The sequence below is a fragment of the Petromyzon marinus genome, unplaced genomic scaffold (genome assembly GCF_048934315.1).
Source record: "Petromyzon marinus isolate PM22_M1 ecotype Great Lakes invasive population unplaced genomic scaffold, UKy_Petmar_22M1.pri1.0 PM_Scaffold_89, whole genome shotgun sequence".
NCBI classification, from domain to species: Eukaryota; Metazoa; Chordata; class Hyperoartia; order Petromyzontiformes; family Petromyzontidae; genus Petromyzon; species Petromyzon marinus.
Window position 1 is genome coordinate 128,965 of NW_027423698.1, and position 20,348 is coordinate 149,312.

Sequence of the window (20,348 nt, forward strand, 5' to 3'; positions counted from 1 at the left end):
CACATACACTCACTCACTCATACACTCACTCATACACTCACTCACTCACTCATACACTCACTCACTCATACACTCACTCATACACTCACTCATACACTCACTCACTCATACACTCACTCATACACTCACTCATACACTCACTCATACACTCACTCACTCATACACTCACTCACTCACTCATACACTCACTCACTCATACACTCACTCACTCATACACTCACTCACTCATACACTCACTCACTCATACACTCACTCACTCATACACTCACTCACTCATACACTCACTCACTCATACACTCACTCATACACTCACTCACTCATACACTCACTCACTCATACACTCACTCACTCATACACTCACTCATACACTCACTCATACACTCACTCACTCATACACTCACTCACTCATACACTCACTCACTCATACACTCACTCATACACTCACTCACTGATACACTCACTCATACACTCACTCACTCATACACTCACTCACTCATACACTCACTCATACACTCACTCACTCATACACTCACTCACTCATACACTCACTCATACACTCACTCACTCATACACTCACTCACTCATACACTCACTCATACACTCACTCATACACTCACTCACTCATACACTCACTCACTCATACACTCACTCATACACTCACTCACTCATACACTCACTCACTCATACACTCATACACTCACTCACTCATACACTCGCTCATACACTCACTCACTCATACACTCACTCATACACTCACTCATACACACTCATACACTCACTCATACACTCACTCACTCATACACTCACTCACTCATACACTCACTCATACACTCACTCATACACTCACTCACTCATACACTCACTCATATACTCACTCACTCATACACTCACTCATACACTCACTCACTCATACACTCACTCATACACTCACTCACTCATACACTCACTCACTCATACACTCACTCACTCATACACTCACTCATACACTCGCTCATACACTCACTCACTCATACACTCACTCATACACTCACTCACTCATACACTCACTCATACACTCACTCACTCATACACTCACTCATACACTCATACACTCACTCATACACTCACTCACTGATACACTCACTCACTCACACACTCACTCATACACTCACTCACTCATACACACTCATACACTCAATCATATACTCACTCATACACTCACACATAGACACTCACTCACTCATACACTCACACATAGACACTTACTCACTCATAGTCACTCAGACACTCGGACACTACGTACCAGGTTTCTGCAGACGGAGCTGACGAGACGTCCACTGGAAAACATCGCACCTACTAAGACACACACACACACTAAGACACACACTTAGACACTAAGACACTTAGACACTAAGACACTTAGACACTAAGACACACACTAAGACACTTAGACACTAAGACACTTAGACACACACACCAAGACAAACACACTAAGACACACACACTATGACACACACTTAGACACTTAGACACACACTAAGACACACACACTAAGACACTAAGACACTTAGACACTTAGACACACACACACTAAGACATTTAGACACTAAGACATACACACACTAAGACACTTAGACACTAAGACACACACATCTAGACACTAAGACACTTAGACACTAAGACACACACACTAAGACACACACACTTAGACACTTAGACACTTGGACACTTAGACACATAGACACTAAGACACACACACTTAGACACTAAGACACACACTAAGACACTTAGACACTTAGACACTAAGACACTTAGACACTTGGACACTAAGACACACGGACAGACACTAAGACACTTAGACACTAAGACACTTAGACACTAAGACACACACACACTTAGACACTAAGACACTAAGACACACACACTAAGACACACACACTAAGCCACTAAGACACTTAGACACTAAGACACTAAGACACTTAGACACTAAGACACTTAGACACTAAGACACACACTAAGACACTTAGACACTAAGATACTAAGACACTTAGACACTTAGACACTAAGACACTTAGACACTAAGACACTTAGACACTCAGACACACACACTAAGACACTTAGACACTAAGACACACACACTAAGACACACACACTTAGACACTTAGACACTAAGACACACACAAAGACACTTAGGCACTAAGACACTTAGACACTAAGACACACACACTAAGACCCACACACACTAAGACACACACACTAAGACACTTAGACACTAAGACACTTAGACACTAAGACACACACACTTAGAAACTAAGACACTAAGACACTTAGACACTAAGACACACACACTAAGACACTAAGACACACACACTAAGACACACACACTAAAACATACACTTAGACACTAAGACACACACTAAGACACACACTAAGACACACACACTAAGACACTTAGACACTAAGACACACACTAAGACACACACACTAAGACACTAAGACACTTAGACACTAAGACACTAAGACACACACTAAGACACACACACTAAGACACACACTTAGACACACACTAAGACACACACTAAGACACACACTAAGACACTAAGACACTTAGACACTAAGACACACACTAAGACACACACACACACTAAGACACTAAGACACACACACTAAGACACACCACTAAGACACACTTAGACACTAAGACACACACTAAGACACACTAAGACACTTAGACACTAAAATACACACACACTAAGACACTAAGACACTTAGACACACACACACACTAAGACACTTAGACACTAAGACACACACTAAGACACTTAGACACTAAGACACTTAGACACTAAGACACACACTAAGACACACACACTAAGACACTAAGACACTTAGACACTAAGACACTAAGACACACACTAAGACACACACACTAAGACACACACTTAGACACACACTAAGACACACACTAAGACACACACTAAGACACTAAGACACTTAGACACTAAGACACACACTAAGACACACACACACACTAAGACACTAAGACACACACACTAAGACACACACTAAGACACACTTAGACACTAAGACACACACTAAGACACACTAAGACACTTAGACACTAAAATACACACACACTAAGACACTAAGACACTTAGACACACACACACACTAAGACACTTAGACACTAAGACACACACTAAGACACTTAGACACTAAGACACTTAGACACTAAGACACACACACTAAGACACACACACACTAAGACACATTAAGACAGACACACAAAGACACTTAGACACTAAGACACACTAAGATACTAAGACACTTAGACACACACTTAGACACTTGGACACTAAGACACACACTAAGACACACACTTAAGACATTAAGAAACTAAGACACTTAGACACTAAGACACACTAAGACACTAAGACACACACACTTAGACACTAAGACACACACACACACTAAGACACACACACTAAGACACTTAGACACTAAGACACTTAGACACTAAGACACACACACTTAGAAACTAAGACACTAAGACACTTAGACACTAAGACACACACACTAAGACACTAAGACACACACACTAAGACACACACACTAAAACACACACTTAGACACTAAGACACACACTAAGACACTTAGACACTAAGACACTTAGACACTAAGACACACACTAAGACACACACACTAAGACACTAAGACACTTAGACACTAAGACACTAAGACACACACTAAGACACACACACTAAGACACACACTTAGACACACACTAAGACACACACTAAGACACACACTAAGACACTAAGACACTTAGACACTAAGACACACACTAAGACACACACACACTAAGACACTAAGACACACACACTAAGACGCACACTAAGACACACACTTAGACACTAAGACACACACTAAGACACACTAAGACACTTAGACACTAAAATACACACACACTAAGACACTAAGACACTTAGACACACACACACTAAGACACTTAGACACTAAGACACACACTTAGACACTTAGACACTAAGACACACACACACTAAGACACACACACTAAGACGCTTAGACACTAAGACACTTAGACACTAAGACACACACACTAAGACACACACACACACTAAGACACATTAAGACAGACACACAAAGACACTTAGACACTAAGACACACTAAGATACTAAGACACTTAGACACTAAGACACACACTTAGACACTTGGACACTAAGACACACACTAAGACACACACTTAGACATTAAGAAACTAAGACACTTAGACACTAAGACACACTAAGACACTAAGACACACACACACACTTAGACACCAAGACACACACACACTAAGACACACACACTAAGACACACACACTAAGACACACACTTAGACACTAAGACACTAAGACACTTAGACACTAAGACACTTAGATACACACACTAAGACACACAAACTTAGACACTAAGACACACTAAGACAGACAGACACACACTAAGACACACACACTAAGACACACACTTAGACACTAAGACACACACTTAGACACTAAGACACTTAGACACTAAGACACACTAAGACAGACAGACACACACTAAGACACACACACACTAAGACACATTAAGATAGACAGACACACACTAAGACACACACTTAGACACTTAGACACTAAGACACACACACTAAGACACTAAGACACACACACTTAGATACTTACACACTAAGACACACACTTAGACACTAAGACACACACTTAGACACTAAGACACACACTTAGACACTAAGACACACAGACAGAGGCACCTTGGTCAGTGCTGAGCCCGCGTTGCCGTGACGTCACTTTGGGGGTGGGGGCTGTCGTGACGCCACCGGAAGCGCCTACGCGGCCATCTTGGGTAGGGATGGCTAGGGGGTGATAGCATGGGCGTGACGTCACTCGAGCCAGTCCTAGCCAATGGGGTGTGAGGGTCCCACCACCTACCCAAGATGGCGTCGTTACTTAAGACCGACGTCACTACCGGTGGGTCCCCACGCGCCTCGGCTCGCGATTGCGTAAGGTGGCCGCTTGCCCGAAACGTCTGACTGGCGAGGGCTTCGCTTGTTGGGGGACACACGACGCTGATCAACATCAAAGTAATGATGAGATGGTTAAAGTAACAAAAAAATATATTTTTAAGAATCGATACGTGGATTTATTTTAATAACAAGTGAATCGATTCCCTCCCCTTTATGGAAGATGGCCGCCCCGTCCCCTGAGGAAGATGGCCGCCCTTGAGCAAGATGGCCGCCCTCTCTTGAGAAAGATGGCCGCCTTTAACTTCTCCCTGAGTAAGATGGCTGCCCATCTACACCGCAACCACACCCCATTGAGACATCGTCACGAGACAGAGCGAGACAGACACAGACAGAGAGACAGAGCGAGACAGACACAGAGAGAGACACACACAGAGAGACACACAGAGACACAGAGAGACACAAGAGAGACACAGACAGAGCGAGACAGACACAGAGACACACAGACAGACACAGAGAGATACACAGAGACAGAGACACACAGACAGAGACACACAGAGACACAGACAGAGACAGACACACAGACACAGAGGGGAGGAATCCTCCCGGTCAGGAAACCTTTCCCACCAACAGAAGCGAACAACAACAACCACCACCATCAACAACAACACAACATCAACAACAACATCAACAACAACATCAACACAACAACCATCAACAACAACACAACACCAACAACATCAACAACAACAACCATCAACAACACAACAACATCAACACAACAACCATCAACAACACAACAACAACATCAACAACAACCATCAACAACAACACAACATCAACACAACAACCATCAACAACAACATCAACACAACAACCATCAACAACACAACATCAACACACCAACCATCAACAACAACATCAACACAACAACAACTCAACAACAACATCAACACAACAACCATCAACAACACAACAACATCAACACATCAACAACACAATAACATCAACATCAACACAACAACCATCAACAACAACATCAACACAACAACAACCACCACCATCAACACAACAACACAACCACCATCAACACAACAACAACCACCACCATCAACAACAACATCAACAACAACAACGAGGGACGATGTGGCGCTCTCTGCTGCTGATGCTGCTGCTGACGACTCCTCACTCACAAACAGCGGCAGCAGACGGCAGAGGTAGTGATGGTGGTGATGGTGATGATGGTGGTGATGATGGTGATGGTGGTGATGGTGGTGGTGATGGTGGTGGTGGTGATGATGATGGTGGTGATGATGGTGGTGGTGATGGTGGTGATGATGATGGTGATGGTGGTGATGGTGGTGGTGATGGTGGTGATGGTGGTGGTGGTGATGATGGTGGTGATGGTGGTGGTGGTGATGGTGGTGGTGATGGTGGTGATGGTGGTGATGGTGGTGGTGATGGTGGTGGTGGTGGTGATGGTGGTGGTGATGGTGGTGGTGGTGATGGTGGTGATGATGGTGGTGGTGGTGATGGTGGTGGTGATGGTGATGGTGGTGGTGGTGATGGTGGTGATGATGATGGTGGTGATGATGATGGTGATGATGATGATGGTGGTGATGATGGTGGTGGTGATGGTGATGATGGTGGTGGTGATGGTGGTGGTGGTGATGATGATGGTGATGATGATGGTGGTGGTGATGGTGGTGGTGATGATGGTGGTGGTGATGGTGGTGATGATGGTGGTGGTGGTGGTGATGGTGGTGGTGGTGGTGATGGTGGTGGTGATGGTGGTGGTGGTGATGGTGGTGATGATGGTGGTGGTGGTGATGGTGGTGATGGTGGTGATGGTGGTGGTGGTGATGATGATGGTGATGATGATGATGGTGGTGATGATGGTGGTGGTGATGGTGGTGATGATGATGGTGGTGGTGGTGATGGTGGTGGTGGTGATGATGGTGGTGATGGTGGTGGTGATGATGGTGATGGTGGTGATGATGGTGGTGATGGTGGTGGTGGTGATGGTGATGATGGTGGTGATGGTGGTGGTGATGGTGATGGTGGTGGTGATGGTGGTGGTGGTGATGGTGGTGATGATGGTGGTGGTGGTGATGATGGTGGTGGTGGTGATGGTGGTGATGGTGGTGGTGGTGATGGTGATGATGGTGGTGATGGTGGTGGTGATGGTGATGGTGGTGATGGTGGTGATGATGGTGGTGGTGGTGATGATGGTGGTGGTGGTGATGGTGGTGATGGTGGTGGTGGTGATGATGGTGGTGGTGGTGGTGGTGATGGTGGTGGTGGTGATGGTGGTGATGATAGTGATGTGGTGATGATAGTGATGGTGGTGATGGTGGTGGTGGTGATGGTGGTGATGATGGTGGTGATGATGGTGGTGGTGATGGTGGTGGTGGTGATAGTGGTGGTGGTGATGGTGGTGGTGATGGTGGTGGTGATGATGATGGTGGTGGTGATGGTGGTGGTGATGGTGATGGTGGTGATGGTGGTGGTGGTGATGGTGGTGGTGGTGGTGATGGTGGTGGTGATGGTGGTGATGGTGATGGTGGTGATGGTTGTGGTGGTGGTGGTGGTGATGGTGGTGGTGATGATGGTGGTCGTGGTGATGATGGTGGTGGTGGTGATGGTGGTGGTGATGGTAGTGATGGTGGTGGTGATGATGATGGTGGTTGTGGTGGTGATGATGGTGGTGGTAGTAGTGGTGATGATGGTGGTGATGGTGATGATGATGATGGTGGTAGTGGTGGTGGTGTTGATGGTAGTGGTGGTAGTGATGGTGGTAGTGGTCAGGGTGGTGATGGTGGTGGTGATGGTGGTAGTAGTAGTAGTGATGGTGGTGGCTGTGATGGTGATGGTGGTTGTGATGATGGTGATGGTTGTGGTGGTGATGGTGGTTGTGGTGGTGATGATGGTGGTGGTGGTGGTAGTAGTGGTGATGATGGTGGTGGTAGTAGTGGTGATGATGGTGGTGGTTGTGGTGGTGATGGTGATGATGGTGGTGGTAGTAGTGGTGGTGATGGTGGTGTTGGTAGTAGTGGTGGTGGTTGCGGTAGTGGTGGTGATGGTGGTGGTTGCGGTGGTGGTGGAGGTAGTAGTGGTGGTTAGTGGTGGTCGTTGTTGTAGTTGTGGTAGTAGTGGTGGTTGTGGTATTTGTGGTAGTGGTGGTTGTGGTAGTGGTTGTAGTTGTGGTGGTTGTTGTAGTTGTGGTATTTGTGGAAGTAGTGGTGGTTGTTGTAGTTGTGGTGTTTGTGGTAGTTGTGGTGGTTGTTGTGGTTGTGGTGGTTCTGGTATTGTGGTAGTAGTGGTGGTTGTTGTAGTTGTGGTGGTGGTTGTGGCAGTAGTGGTGGTTGTGGTATTTGTGGTAGTAGTGGTAGTAATGGTGGTTGTGGTATTTGTGGTAGTAGTGGTGGTTGCTGTAGTTGTGGTTGTAGTAGTGGTGGTTGTGGTATTTGTGGTAGTAGTGGTGGTTGTTGTGATGGTTGTGGTAGTAGTGGTGGTTGTGGTATTTGTGGTAGTAGTGGTGCTTGCTGTAGTTGTGGTGGTTGTGGTAGTAGTGGTATTTGTGGTATTAGTGATGGTTGTTGTGGTTGTAGTAGTGGTGGTTGTGGTATTTGTGGTGGTTGTTGTAGTTGTGGTAGTAGTGGTGGTTGTAGTTGTGGATGTGGTAGTAGTGGTGGTTCTTGTGTTTGTGGTGGTTGTGGTAGTTGTGGTAGTAGTGGTGGTAGTGGTGTTTGTGGTAGTAGTTGTGGTGGTTGTTGTAGTGGTTGTGGTAGTAGTGGTGGTTGTGGTAGTAGTGGTGGTTGTGGTATTTGTGGTAGTAGTTGTGGTGGTTGTTGTAGTAGTAGTGGTGGTTGTGGTGGTTGTGGTATTTGTGGTATTAGTGGTGCTTGCTGTAGTTGTGGTGGTTGTGGTAGTAGTGGTGGTTGTTGTTGTGGTAGTAGTGGTGGTTGTTGTAGTTGTGGTAGTAGTGGTGGTTGTGGTGGTTGTTGTAGTTGTGGTAGTACTGGTGGTTGTTATAGTTGTGGTGGTTGTGGTAGTAGTGGTGGTTGTTGTAGTCGTTGTAGTTGTGGTGGTTGTGGTATTGTGGTGGTTGTGGTAGTAGTGGTGGTTGTGGTAGTAGTTGTGGTGGTTGTTGTAGTGGTTGTGGTAGTAGTGGGGGTTGTGGTAGTAGTGGTGGTTGTGGTAGTAGTGGTGGTAGTTGTGGTTGTGGTAGTAGTGGTGGTATTTGTTGTAGTTGTGGTGGTTGTGGTAGTTGTGGTTGTGGTAGTAGTGGTGGTTGTTGTAGTCGTTGTAGTTGTGGTGGTTGAGGCCACTTCACGTGCACATCGCCTGGCACAAGCGTCGTGGTGACGTCACTGCCAATGGCGGTTGTTGTTGGTAGTGGTGGTAGTAGTGGTGGTTGTTGGTGGTAGTGGTGGTGGTGGTAGTGGTGGTAGTGGTGGTGGTAGTAGTGGTGGTAGTGGTGGTTGTTGGTGGTAGTGGTGGTGGTGGTAGTGGTGGTAGTGGTGGTGGTAGTAGTGGTGGTTGTTGGTGGTAGTGGTGGTAGTGGTGGTAGTGGTGGTGGTAGTAGTGGTGGTTGTTGGTGGTAGTGGTGGTGGTGGTAGTGGTGGTAGTGGTGGTAGTGGTGGTGGTAGTAGTGGTGGTTGTTGGTGGTAGTGGTGGTGGTGGTAGTGGTGGTAGTGGTGGTGGTAGTAGTGGTGGTTGTTGTTGGTAGTGGTGGTGGTAGTAGTGGTGGTTGTTGGTGGTAGTGGTGGTGGTAGTAGTGGTGGTTGTTGGTGGTAGTGGTGGTGGTAGTAGTGGTGGTAGTAATGGTGGTTGTTGGTTGGTAGTGGTGGTGGTAGTAGTGGTGGTTGTTGGTGGTAGTGGTGGTGGTAGTAGTGGTGGTAGTAGTGGTGGTTGTTGTTAGGTAGTGGTGGTGGTTATTGTTGGTAGTGGTAGTAGTGGCGGTGGTAGTAGTGGTGGTTGTTGTTGGTAGTGGTGGTGGTAGTAGTGGTGGTTGTTGTTGGTAGGGGTGGTGGTGGTAGTAGTGGTGGTGGTAGTAGTGGTGGTGGTAGTAGTGGTGGTTGTTGTGGTTGTTGTGGTAGTAGTGGTGGTTGTTGTTGGTAGTAGTGGTGGTAGTAGTGGTGGTAGTAGTGGTGGTTGTTGTTGGTAGTAGTGGTGGTAGTAGTGGTGGTTGTTGTTGGTAGGGGTGGTGGTGGTAGTAGTGGTGGTAGTAGTGGTGGTTGTTGTTGGTAGGGGTGGTGGTGGTAGTAGTGGTGGTGGTAGTAGTGGTGGTTGTTGTGGTTGTTGTGGTAGTAGTGGTGGTTGTTGTTGGTAGTAGTGGTGGTAGTAGTGGTGGTAGTAGTGGTGGTTGTTGTGGTTGTTGTGGTAGTAGTGGTGGTTGTTGTTGGTAGTAGTGGTGGTAGTAGTGGTGGTAGTAGTGGTGGTTGTTGTTGGTAGTAGTGGTGGTAGTAGTGGTGGTTGTTGTTGGTAGGGGTGGTGGTGGTAGTAGTGGTGGTAGTAGTGGTGGTTGTTGTTGGTAGGGGTGGTGGTGGTAGTAGTGGTGGTGGTAGTAGTGGTGGTTGTTGTGGTTGTTGTGGTAGTAGTGGTGGTTGTTGTTGGTAGTAGTGGTGGTAGTAGTGGTGGTAGTAGTGGTGGTTGTTGTTGGTAGTAGTGGTGGTAGTAGTGGTGGTAGTAGTGGTGGTTGTTGTTGGTAGTAGTGGTGGTAGTAGTGGTGGTAGTAGTGGTGGTTGTTGTTGGTAGTAGTGGTGGTAGTAGTGGTGGTTGTTGGTGGTCGTGGTGGTTGTAATGGAGGTGGTAGTAGTAGCGGTTGTTGTTGTTATTGTTGTTGTGGTGGTGGTCTTTGTGGTGGTTGGTTGTATTGGTTTGTAGGAGTGGTGGTCCCCCACCATCACCACCACCATCATCACCATCACCACCACCACCTCCTCCATCACCACCATCACCATCACCACCTCCTCCATCACCACCATCACCACCACTATCACCACTATCACCACCATCACCACCATCACCACCACTATCACCACTATCACCATCACCACCATCACCACCACTATCACCACTATCACCACCATCACCACCATCACCACCACTATCACCACTATCACCACCATCACCTTCTCCTCCATCACCACCACTATCACCACCATCACCTCCATCACCACCACTATCACCACTATCACCACCATCACCTTCTCCTCCATCACCACCACTATCACCACCATCACCACCATCACCACCACTATCACCACTATCACCACCATCACCTTCTCCTCCATCACCACCACCATCACCACCATCACCTCCATCACCATCACCGCCACCCCCACCACCACCTCCACCACCCCGTGTCTCGTAACCACCACCACCATCTCTCCAACAGATCCACCCTCGTCGGACGAAGACGACAACAACAACACCACCTCCACCATCTCCACCGCCTCCACCGCCTCCACCGCCTCCACCTCCACCTCCACCGCCTCCACCGCCTCCACCGCCTCCACCTCCACCTCCACCGCCTCCACCGCCTCCACCGCCTCCACCGCCTCCACCACCGCCTCCACCGCCTCCACCGCCTCCACCACCACCGCCGCCCCGCCGCCGTGCCCGGCCGCCCTCCCCCGCTGGCTCCCCGGCCCGCTGGCCCTCCTCCTCCTCGCCGTGTCGGCCGTGTCGACGGCCGCCCGCGTCTCCCTGGGCGCCGCCGCCCCCTCCGAGCTCGCCGCCCTCGCGGCCTGCGGCACGCCGGCGGAGCGGCGGGCGGCGCGCCGGGCCGCCGGCCTCCGGCGTTGCCGCGGCAACGCGCCGGCCTGCGGCCTGTTGGCGTGGAGCGCCGCCGCCGACGCCGGCGTGGCCCTGCTGGCCCGCGAGCTGCTGTCTCCGGCGTGGGCCCTGGCGGCGGCGGCGGCGGCCGTGCTGGCCGCCGCCGAGGTGGCCCCCAGGGCCCTGTGCGCCCGCTACGGCGCGGCCGCTGTAGTGGGCGCGGGCCCGGCGGCGTGGGTCGCCCGCTGCCTGCTGGCCGTCGCCATGCCGGTGGCCTGGCCGCTGGGGCGCACGCTGGATTGGGCGCTGGGGTGGGTGGGTGGTGGTGGTGGGTGGGGGGGGTGGTGGTGGGGGGGGGGGTGGTGGTGGTGATAGTGGTGGTGATGGTGGTGCTAGTGATGATGATGGTGATGGTGGTGCTGGTGATGATGGTGATGATCGTAGTGATGGTGGTGCTGGTGATGATGATGGTGATGGTGGTGATGGTGGTGCTGGTGCTGATGGTGATGATGATGGTGATGATGGTGGTGATGGTGGTGGTGGTGATGGTGGTGCTGGTGATGATGATGATGGTGATGATGGTGGTGGTGATGGTGATGATGATGGTGATGATGGTGGTGGTGATGGTGGTGGTGTTTGAGGCAAAACAACCTCCTATCTCCTCGTTGGTCCCGGACGGCAACACTGTGGTGGGCAGTGCCATGGGGGGGTGAGGCCCAACTGAGATTGGCCTCTCCCCTCATGGCGTCTGTGACCACCACAGCAGCCAAAGGGGGCTATGGACGGGTGCCAGGGGCTGGTAACCCCCTCCACCTTCAACGAATTACCACAAAACCACGTAAACAATATCTAAATAAGCTTGTGCCGGAGGCATCTATGACGTCTCCTGGTCAAACCCCAATTTAGCGGAGCCAGGAGATTGAATCTCTACCCTCGGGGCTCCTGCAGAAACAGCGAAAAGCCACTTCGTGTGGCCACGTGGAATGTTCGAACGCTCACCGCGGAGGAGAGGCTGCCACTCCTCTGTCGGGAGCTGGACCGGTACCGCCTGGATCTATGTGGCATTCAGGAGGTCCGGTGGACCGGTTCTGGCTCCTGCCACCATGAGGGGTGGACAGTCCTCTACTCGGGGCAGCAGACTGCCAAACAACAGGGAGTGGCTCTTCTTCTGAGCAAAATAATAAAGGGGGCGTGGGAGCGTGGCGGTGAGGTGTGGGAAGCTGTAAGCCCCAGGCTACTTTGGATTCGCCTTCTCATCAATCAGAGGCTAGGATTGGTGGTCGTGGTTACTTATGCCCCCACCGAAGACGAACATCCGTGGAGGGATGCAGGCAAAGCCGATGAGTCAGATGCCCTCTATGACCTCCTGTCACAGGTGCTGGCTAAAGTGGCCCCTCGGGATAGAGTCATCTTGTTGGGTGACTTCAATGCCCGAGTTGGTCATGATGCTGGCACCTGGTCTGGAGTGATCTGAAGGCATGGGCCAGATCAGCTCAATAACAACGGCAGGAGGCTGCTAGACTTTTGTGCAACCCATGGGCTTGTAATTACCAACACGCTGGTCCGGCATCGGCGCATCCACACAGCATCATGAATGCATGCCGAGTCCAAGCAAGAACATCTGCCGGACTACATTAGTGACGGACCAGCGGATGCGGGCCCATGTCCTTGACACCAGGACCTACCGTGGAGCTGATCTGCCCACTGACCATCGACTTGTCATCTGCAAGATGTGCCTGCCATTCTTCCACTCCGGTGGTGGGTGTACACCCAGGACCCCATTCAAACCCTTAGTGTCCTGGTCTCAGCTAGCTGATGAAAGTTGCAAGCGAGAATTTCATCATCGCTTGCGGCTGGGATTGGCATCGTCCCCGACTCCTCCTGATGTCGAGGGTAAATGGGCGAGGTTTAGGACTGTGATTCAGGCAGCTGCAATGGCTGCTTTAGGTACGCAGTCCAGACCTCCCCAGAGACCCTGGCTGACAGAGGAGGTGTTCCGGCTGGCTGAGAAAAAGCGACAGGCCCACTCTCATTGTCTACAGAATCCCACGTCAGAGAATGAGGAGGCTTACCGCAGCCTTCGCTCGGAGGTTCGGAGAGCCGTGAGGCGCTGCAAGGATGGGTGGGGGTCGCGGGTTGCTGAAGAGATGGAGTCTGCCTCAGTGGCCCGTGATCACAAATTATTTAATTCCATCAAAAAAGTAACTTGGAGCATCACACCTATTACCATCATTAGGGGAAAGAACGGTGATCCAATCTCCAACCCCCAGGAACAGTTTTGCAGATTTGCTGAGCATGTCTGTGAGGTCCTGGGGGAGGGGAAATCCCTCAGCCTGGAAAACATCGTGGCACAAAGTGGGGATGACCCTGCTGAGGCTGCGGTGCCTCAAATAATGGAAGAAGAAGTCACCCCCTGTGAGTGGCTGGCTGAGGTGCCATCTGTTGAGGAAGTACTGAAGTTGATCCGGAGTCTGAGACCATGAAAGGCACCGGGCAGAGATAATCTCCCAAGCGAAATGCTGAGGGAGGGTGGAGTTTGTGCACAGACTGCCCTATATGACATCATAACAACAGTCTGGACCACTGGACGGGTTCCGCAGGATTGGAAGGATGCCCTGGTGGTCCCCCTCTTTAAGAAGGGGGACCGCACAGACTGTAACAACTACAGGGGCATCTCACTCCTCAGTGTGCCGGGAAAGGTCCTGGCAAGGATTATTCAACATCGCCTTGCCAGGCACGCTGAGGAGAGGCTTGCGGAGCCCCAATGCGGTTTCAGGAAAGGGCGGTCCTGCACAGATGCCATATTTTCTGTCCATCTGCTACAGCAGAGGTGTAGGGAATTCCAACAAGACCTACATCTCTGCTTTATTGACCTGGTCAAGGCCTATGATACCATCAGTAGGCCTGGGCTCTGGGTTGTTCTTCGTGCTTTTGGAGTCCCTGACTCTCTGCTCACGATCATTAAGGACCTTCATGATGGTGAGCGGGCCCAGGTAAAACTACGTGGCCAGGAGTCAGAGCCATTCCCTGTACACCTTGGGGTGCGACAGGGATGTCCTCTGGCTCCCACATTATTGAAAATCTATTTTGACCACGTTCGTGAAGCCTTCAAAAGCTGTACCGGAGGAATTTCCATCTGGTACAGATATAATGGGAGGCTGATCGATGCCCGGGTTTGGTCAAGGGATGGCTCCCTATTGCTCAACCACGTTATGTATGCCGATAACCTGGTAATTGCGGCTCACTCGGAGGAGGAGTTGGAGGCGCTGCTGCTGAAACTGGAGCTTGCCACTAAGAGATGGGGCCTTACCATCAGCCCCACCAAAACTAAGCACCTGCCTGGGTATTTTGTGCCATCGGACACTCCACCCCCACAACTCCCAATCGGTGATGGGGCAGTTGTGGAGAGAGTGGAGAGTTTCCCATATCTTGGCAGTGTGCTTATGACCGGCTCCAGTTTAACAGCAGAGGTCTCACTCCGAATCAGTCGAGCGGCAATATCTTTTCATCGGTTGCATAACGCTGTGTGGAAGCTACCTGGTCTGTCGCTCCGCACTAAGCTTCAGGTCTTCTCGGCCACGGTCATTCCCTCCCTTCTCTACACTTGCGAAACGTGGACCCCCCCTAATGGAACATCTTCGCCGGTTAGAAAAATTTAGGCTGGCCTGCCTACGATCCATCCTGGGTTTAACCCGGCTGGATTGTGTGAGGAGCTCACAAATCCTTGAAAGATCTGGGCACGGTCCCATCGGTGAGCTCCTCCGGCAGGCAAGGCTGCGTTGGCTGGGTCATGTAGCCCGCATGCCCAGCCACCGCATGCCGAAACAGCTTTTGTTCGGCCAGATCGAGGGGGCTAAGCGGGCGCGGCACGGGCTAGAGAAGAGATGGAGTGACGTGGTACAGGAGGACGTGGAGCTGAGTAGACTTGTCAATGACCGGTACCAGCGGTGTCAAGATCGGCCTCTGTGGAGGAGGCTCGTGAAGGATGCTACTGGGCAGTTGGAGGCAGTCGCCCTCCAACAACAACGGAGGGCGGAGGAGCGACGCTCACAACAACGAGCGGAGCGCCCGATGGTGGTGGTGGTGGTGGTGGAGGAGGTGGTGGTGGAGGTGGTGGAGGTGGTGGAGGTGATGGAGGTGGTGGTGCTTTTGTGTCTATCTCCCTGTTTCTCTGTCTCTCTGTCTATCACTGTGTCTATCACTGTGTCTCTCTGTGTCTATCACTGTGTGTCTCTCTGTGTCTATCACTCTGTGTGTCTCTGTCTGTGTCTATCACTGTGTGTCTCTCTATCTCTCTAACTCTCTCTCTGTCTCTCTAACTCTAACTCTCTGTCTCTCTAACTCTCTGTCTCTCTCTGTCTCTCTCTGTCTCTCTCTCTGTGTCTCTCTGTGTCTCTCCCTGTGTGTCTCTCTGTCTCTGTCTCTCTGTGTCTCTCCCTGTGTGTCTCTCTGTGTCTCTCTGTCTCTGTCTCTCTGTGTCTCTGTCTCTCTGTATCTCTGTCTCTGTGTCTCTGTCCCCCGCTCAGGCGAGACATCTGTGTGGTGTTTGACTGTGTCTCTCTGTCTGTGTCTCTGTGTCTGTGTGTCTCTCTGTGTCTCTGTGTGTCTCTGTCTGTCCCCCGCTCAGGCGAGACATCTGTGTGGTGTTTGACTCTGTCTCTGTGTCTCTGTCTGTGTCTGTGTCTCTGTGTGTCTCTGTGTCTCTCTGTCTCTGTGTGTCTCTGTCCCCCGCTCAGGCGAGACATCTGTGTAGTGTTTGACTCTGTCTCTGTGTGTCTCTGTGTCTCTCTGTCTCTGTGTCTCTGTGTCTCTGTGTCCCCCGCTCAGGCGAGACATCTGTGTGGTGTTTGACCGTGTCTCTCTGTCTGTGTCTCTGTCTCTCTGTCTCTGTGTCTCTCTCTGTCTGTGTCTCTGTGTCTCTCTGTGTCCCGCTTAGGCGAGACATCTGTGTGGTGTTTGACCGTGTCTCTCTGTCTGTGTCCCCCGCTCAGGCGAGACATCTGTGTGGTGTTTGACCGTGTCTCTCTGTCTGTGTCTCTGTCTCTCTGTCTCTGTGTCTCTCTCTGTCTGTGTCTCTGTGTCTCTGTCTGTGCCCCGCTCAGGCGAGACATCTGTGTGGTGTTTGACCGTGTGTCTCTCTGTCTGTGTCTCTGTCTCTCTGTCTCTGTGTCTCTCTCTGTCTGTGTCTCTGTGTCTCTGTCTGTGTCCCGCTCAGGCGAGACATCTGTGTGGTGTTTGACCATGTCTCTCTGTCTGTGTCCCCCGCTCAGGCGAGACATCTGTGTGGTGTTTGACCGTGTCTCTCTGTCTGTGTCCCCCGCTCAGGCGAGACATCTGTGTGGTGTTTGACCGTGTCTCTCTGTCTGTGTCTCTGTCTCTCTGTCTCTGTGTCTCTCTCTGTCTGTGTCTCTGTGTCTCTGTCTGTGTCCCGCTCAGGCGAGACATCTGTGTGGTGTTTGACCGTGTCTCTCTGTCTGTGTCCCCCGCTCAGGCGAGACATCTGTGTGGTGTTTGACCGTGTCTCTCTGTCTGTGTCTCTGTCTCTCTGTCTCTGTGTCTCTCTCTGTCTGTGTCTCTGTGTCTCTGTCTGTGCCCCACTCAGGCGAGACATCTGTGTGGTGTTTGACCGTGTCTCTCTGTCTGTCTCTGTCTCTCTGTCTCTGTGTCTCTCTCTGTCTGTGTCTCTGTGTCTCTGTCTGTGTCCCGCTCAGGCGAGACATCTGTGTGGTGTTTGACCGTGTCTCTCTGTCTGTGTCCCCCGCTCAGGCGAGACATCTGTGTGGTGTTTGACCGTGTCTCTCTGTCTGTGTCCCCCGCTCAGGCGAGACATCTGTGTGGTGTTTGACCGTGTCTCTCTGTCTGTGTCCCCCGCTCAGGCGAGACATCTGTGTGGTGTTTGACCGTGTCTCTCTGTCTCTGTCCCCCGCTCAGGCGAGACATCTGTGTGGTGTTTGACCGTGTCTCTCTGTCTGTGTCTTCCGCTCAGGCGAGACATCTGTGTGGTGTTTGACCGTGTCTCTCTGTCTGTGTCCCCCGCTCAGGCGAGACATCTGTGTGGTGTTTGACCGTGTCTCTCTGTCTGTGTCCCCCGCTCAGGCGAGACATCTGTGTGGTGTTTGACCGTGTCTCTCTGTCTGTGTCTCTGTCTCTCTGTCTCTGTGTCTCTCTCTGTCTGTGTCTCTGTGTCTCTGTCTGTGTCCCGCTCAGGCGAGACATCTGTGTGGTGTTTGACCGTGTCTCTCTGTCTGTGTCCCCCGCTCAGGCGAGACATCTGTGTGGTGTTTGACCGTGTCTCTCTGTCTGTGTCCCCCGCTCAGGCGAGACATCTGTGTGGTGTTTGACTGTGTCTCTCTGCCTCTGTGTGTCTCTGTGTGTCTCTGTGTCTCTCTGTGTGTCTGTCCCCCGCTCAGGCGAGACATCTGTGTGGTGTTTGACTGTGTCTCTCTGTCTCTGTGTCTCTGTGTCTCTGTGTCTCTCTGTGTCTCTGTGTCTCTCTGTCTCTGTCTCTCTGTGTCTCTGTGTCCCGCTCAGGCGAGACATCTGTGTGGTGTTTGACTGTGTCTCTCTGTCTCTGTGTGTCTCTGTGTCTCTGTGTCTCTGTCTCTCTGTGTCTCTGTGTCCCCCGCTCAGGCGAGACATCTGTGTGGTGTTTAACCGTGTCTCTCTGTCTGTGTCTCTGTGTCTCTCTGTCTCTGTCTCTCTGTGTCTCTGTGTCCCGCTCAGGCGAGACATCTGTGTGGTGTTTGACCGTGTCTCTCTGTCTGTGTCTCTGTGTCTCTCTGTCTCTGTCTCTCTGTGTCTCTGTGTCCCGCTCAGGCGAGACATCTGTGTGGTGTTTAACCGTGTCTCTCTGTCTGTGTCTCTGTGTCTCTCTGTCTCTGTCTCTCTGTGTCTCTGTGTCCCGCTCAGGCGAGACATCTGTGTGGTGTTTGACTCTGTCTCTGTGTCTCTCTCTGTGTCTCTGTGTCTCTGTGTGTCTCTGTGTGTCTCTGTCTGTGTCCCCCGCTCAGGCGAGACATCTGTGTGGTGTTTGACCGTGAGCGGCTGCTGGAGCTGCTCCGCCGCTACCTAGCGGAGCGGCAGGAGTCTGTGTGGTGTTTGACTCTGTCTCTGTGTCTCTCTGTGTCTCTCTGTGTCTCTCTGTGTCTCTCTGTGTCTCTCTGTGTTTCTCTCTGTGTCTGTCTCTGTGTCTCTGTCTCTGTGTCTGTGTGTCTCTGTCTCTCTGTGTGTCTCTCTGTCTCTCTGTGTCTCTGTCTCTGTGTGTCTCTGTGTCTCTGTGTCTCTGTCCCCCGCTCAGGCGAGACATCTGTGTGGTGTTTGACTCTGTCTCTGTGTCTCTGTGTGTCTCTCTGTGTGTCTCTGTGTGTCTCTGTGTGTCTCTGTGTGTCTCTGTCTCTGTGTGTCTGTGTCCCCCGCTCAGGCGAGACATCTGTGTGGTGTTTGACTGTGTCTCTCTGTCTCTGTGTGTCTCTGTGTGTCTCTGTGTGTCTCTGTCTCTGTGTGTCTGCGTGTCCCCCGCTCAGGCGAGACATCTGTGTGGTGTTTGACCGTGAGCGGCTGCTGGAGCTGCTCCGCCGCTACCTAGCGGAGCGGCAGGAGTCTGTGTGGTGTTTGACTCTGTCTCTGTGTCTCTGTCTCTGTGTGTCTCTGTGTGTCTCTGTGTGTCTCTGTGTGTCTCTGTGTGTCTCTGTGTGTCTCTGTGTCTCTGTCTCTCTGTCCCCCGCTCAGGCGAGACATCTGTGTGGTGTTTGACCGTGAGCGGCTGCTGGAGCTGCTCCGCCGCTACCTAGCGGAGCGACAGGAGTCTGTGTGGTGTTTGACTCTGTCTCTGTGTCTCTCTGTGTGTCTCTGTGTGTCTCTGTGTGTCTCTGTCTGTGTCCCCTGCTCAGGCGAGACATCTGTGTGGTGTTTGACCGTGAGCGGCTGCTGGAGCTGCTCCGCCGCTACCTAGCGGAGCGACAGGAGTCTGCGTGGCGGGGTGCCATGGACCTCCGCCATCGCACCGTGCAGGACGTCATGACGCCGATCACGGACTGCTTCATGCTGAGCATCGACAGCACACTCGACTTCCAGGTAGGTGCACGGGGGTGGAGGGGGTGGCACGTGTCTCTCTCTCACCGTGTGTCTGTCTCACCGTGTCTCTGTCTCACCGTGTCTCTCTCTCACCGTGTGTCTGTCTCACCGTCTCTCTCTCACCGTGTCTCTCTCACCGTGTCTCTCTCACCGTGTCTCTCTCACCGTGTCTCTCTCTCACCGTGTCTCTGTCTCCATGTCTCTCTCTCACCGTGTGTCTGTCTCACCGTGTCTCTCTCACCGTGTCTCTCTCTCACCGTGTCTCTCTCTCTCACCGTGTCTCTCTCACCGTGTCTCTCTCACCGTGTGTCTGTCTCACCGTGTCTCTCTCACCGTGTCTCTCTCTCACCGTGTCTCTCTCTCTCACCGTGTCTCTCTCACCGTGTCTCTCTCACCGTGTGTCTCTCACCGTGTCTCTCTCAGCGTGTCTCTCTCTCACCGTGTCTCTCTCACCGTGTCTCTCTCACCGTGTCTCTCTCACCGTGTATCTCT

General features: G+C 51.3%; 3 protein-coding genes across 4 annotated transcripts in view; 2 read left to right on the forward strand and 1 right to left on the reverse strand.

The window, feature by feature from the left end:
- The window catches only part of LOC142923914 (heme A synthase COX15-like), a 33,979-nt gene extending 28,964 nt beyond the window's left edge, over positions 1-5,015 (reverse strand). The window contains exons 1-2 of one of the 2 annotated variants that reach the window (XM_076064916.1): positions 4,791-5,015; positions 1,283-1,332 (exon numbers count right to left, since the gene is read on the reverse strand). In XM_076064916.1, coding sequence (XP_075921031.1) covers positions 1,283-1,327 — 45 coding nt within the window. In that variant the 5' untranslated portion in view covers positions 1,328-1,332; positions 4,791-5,015. Of the gene's footprint in view, positions 1-1,282; positions 1,336-4,790 lie in introns of both variants that reach the window. The other variant, XM_076064915.1, reaches the window with a different exon arrangement.
- Positions 5,016-5,031: 16 nt separating this feature from the next.
- On the forward strand, positions 5,032-19,648 carry LOC142923913 (uncharacterized). Its single transcript, XM_076064914.1, has 3 exons — positions 5,032-5,315; positions 11,404-12,094; positions 18,794-19,648. Exons 1-3 carry the CDS (start codon positions 5,249-5,251, stop codon positions 19,533-19,535), a joined length of 1,500 nt encoding a protein of 499 aa, XP_075921029.1. The 5' UTR covers positions 5,032-5,248; the 3' UTR covers positions 19,536-19,648.
- Positions 19,649-19,658: 10 nt separating this feature from the next.
- The window catches only part of LOC142923915 (metal transporter CNNM2-like), a 39,440-nt gene continuing 38,750 nt past the window's right edge, over positions 19,659-20,348 (forward strand). Inside the window, exon 1 of the mRNA XM_076064917.1 lies at positions 19,659-19,856. Within this exon, the coding sequence (XP_075921032.1) occupies positions 19,767-19,856 (90 nt within the window). The 5' untranslated portion in view covers positions 19,659-19,766. The remainder of the gene's footprint in view (positions 19,857-20,348) is intronic.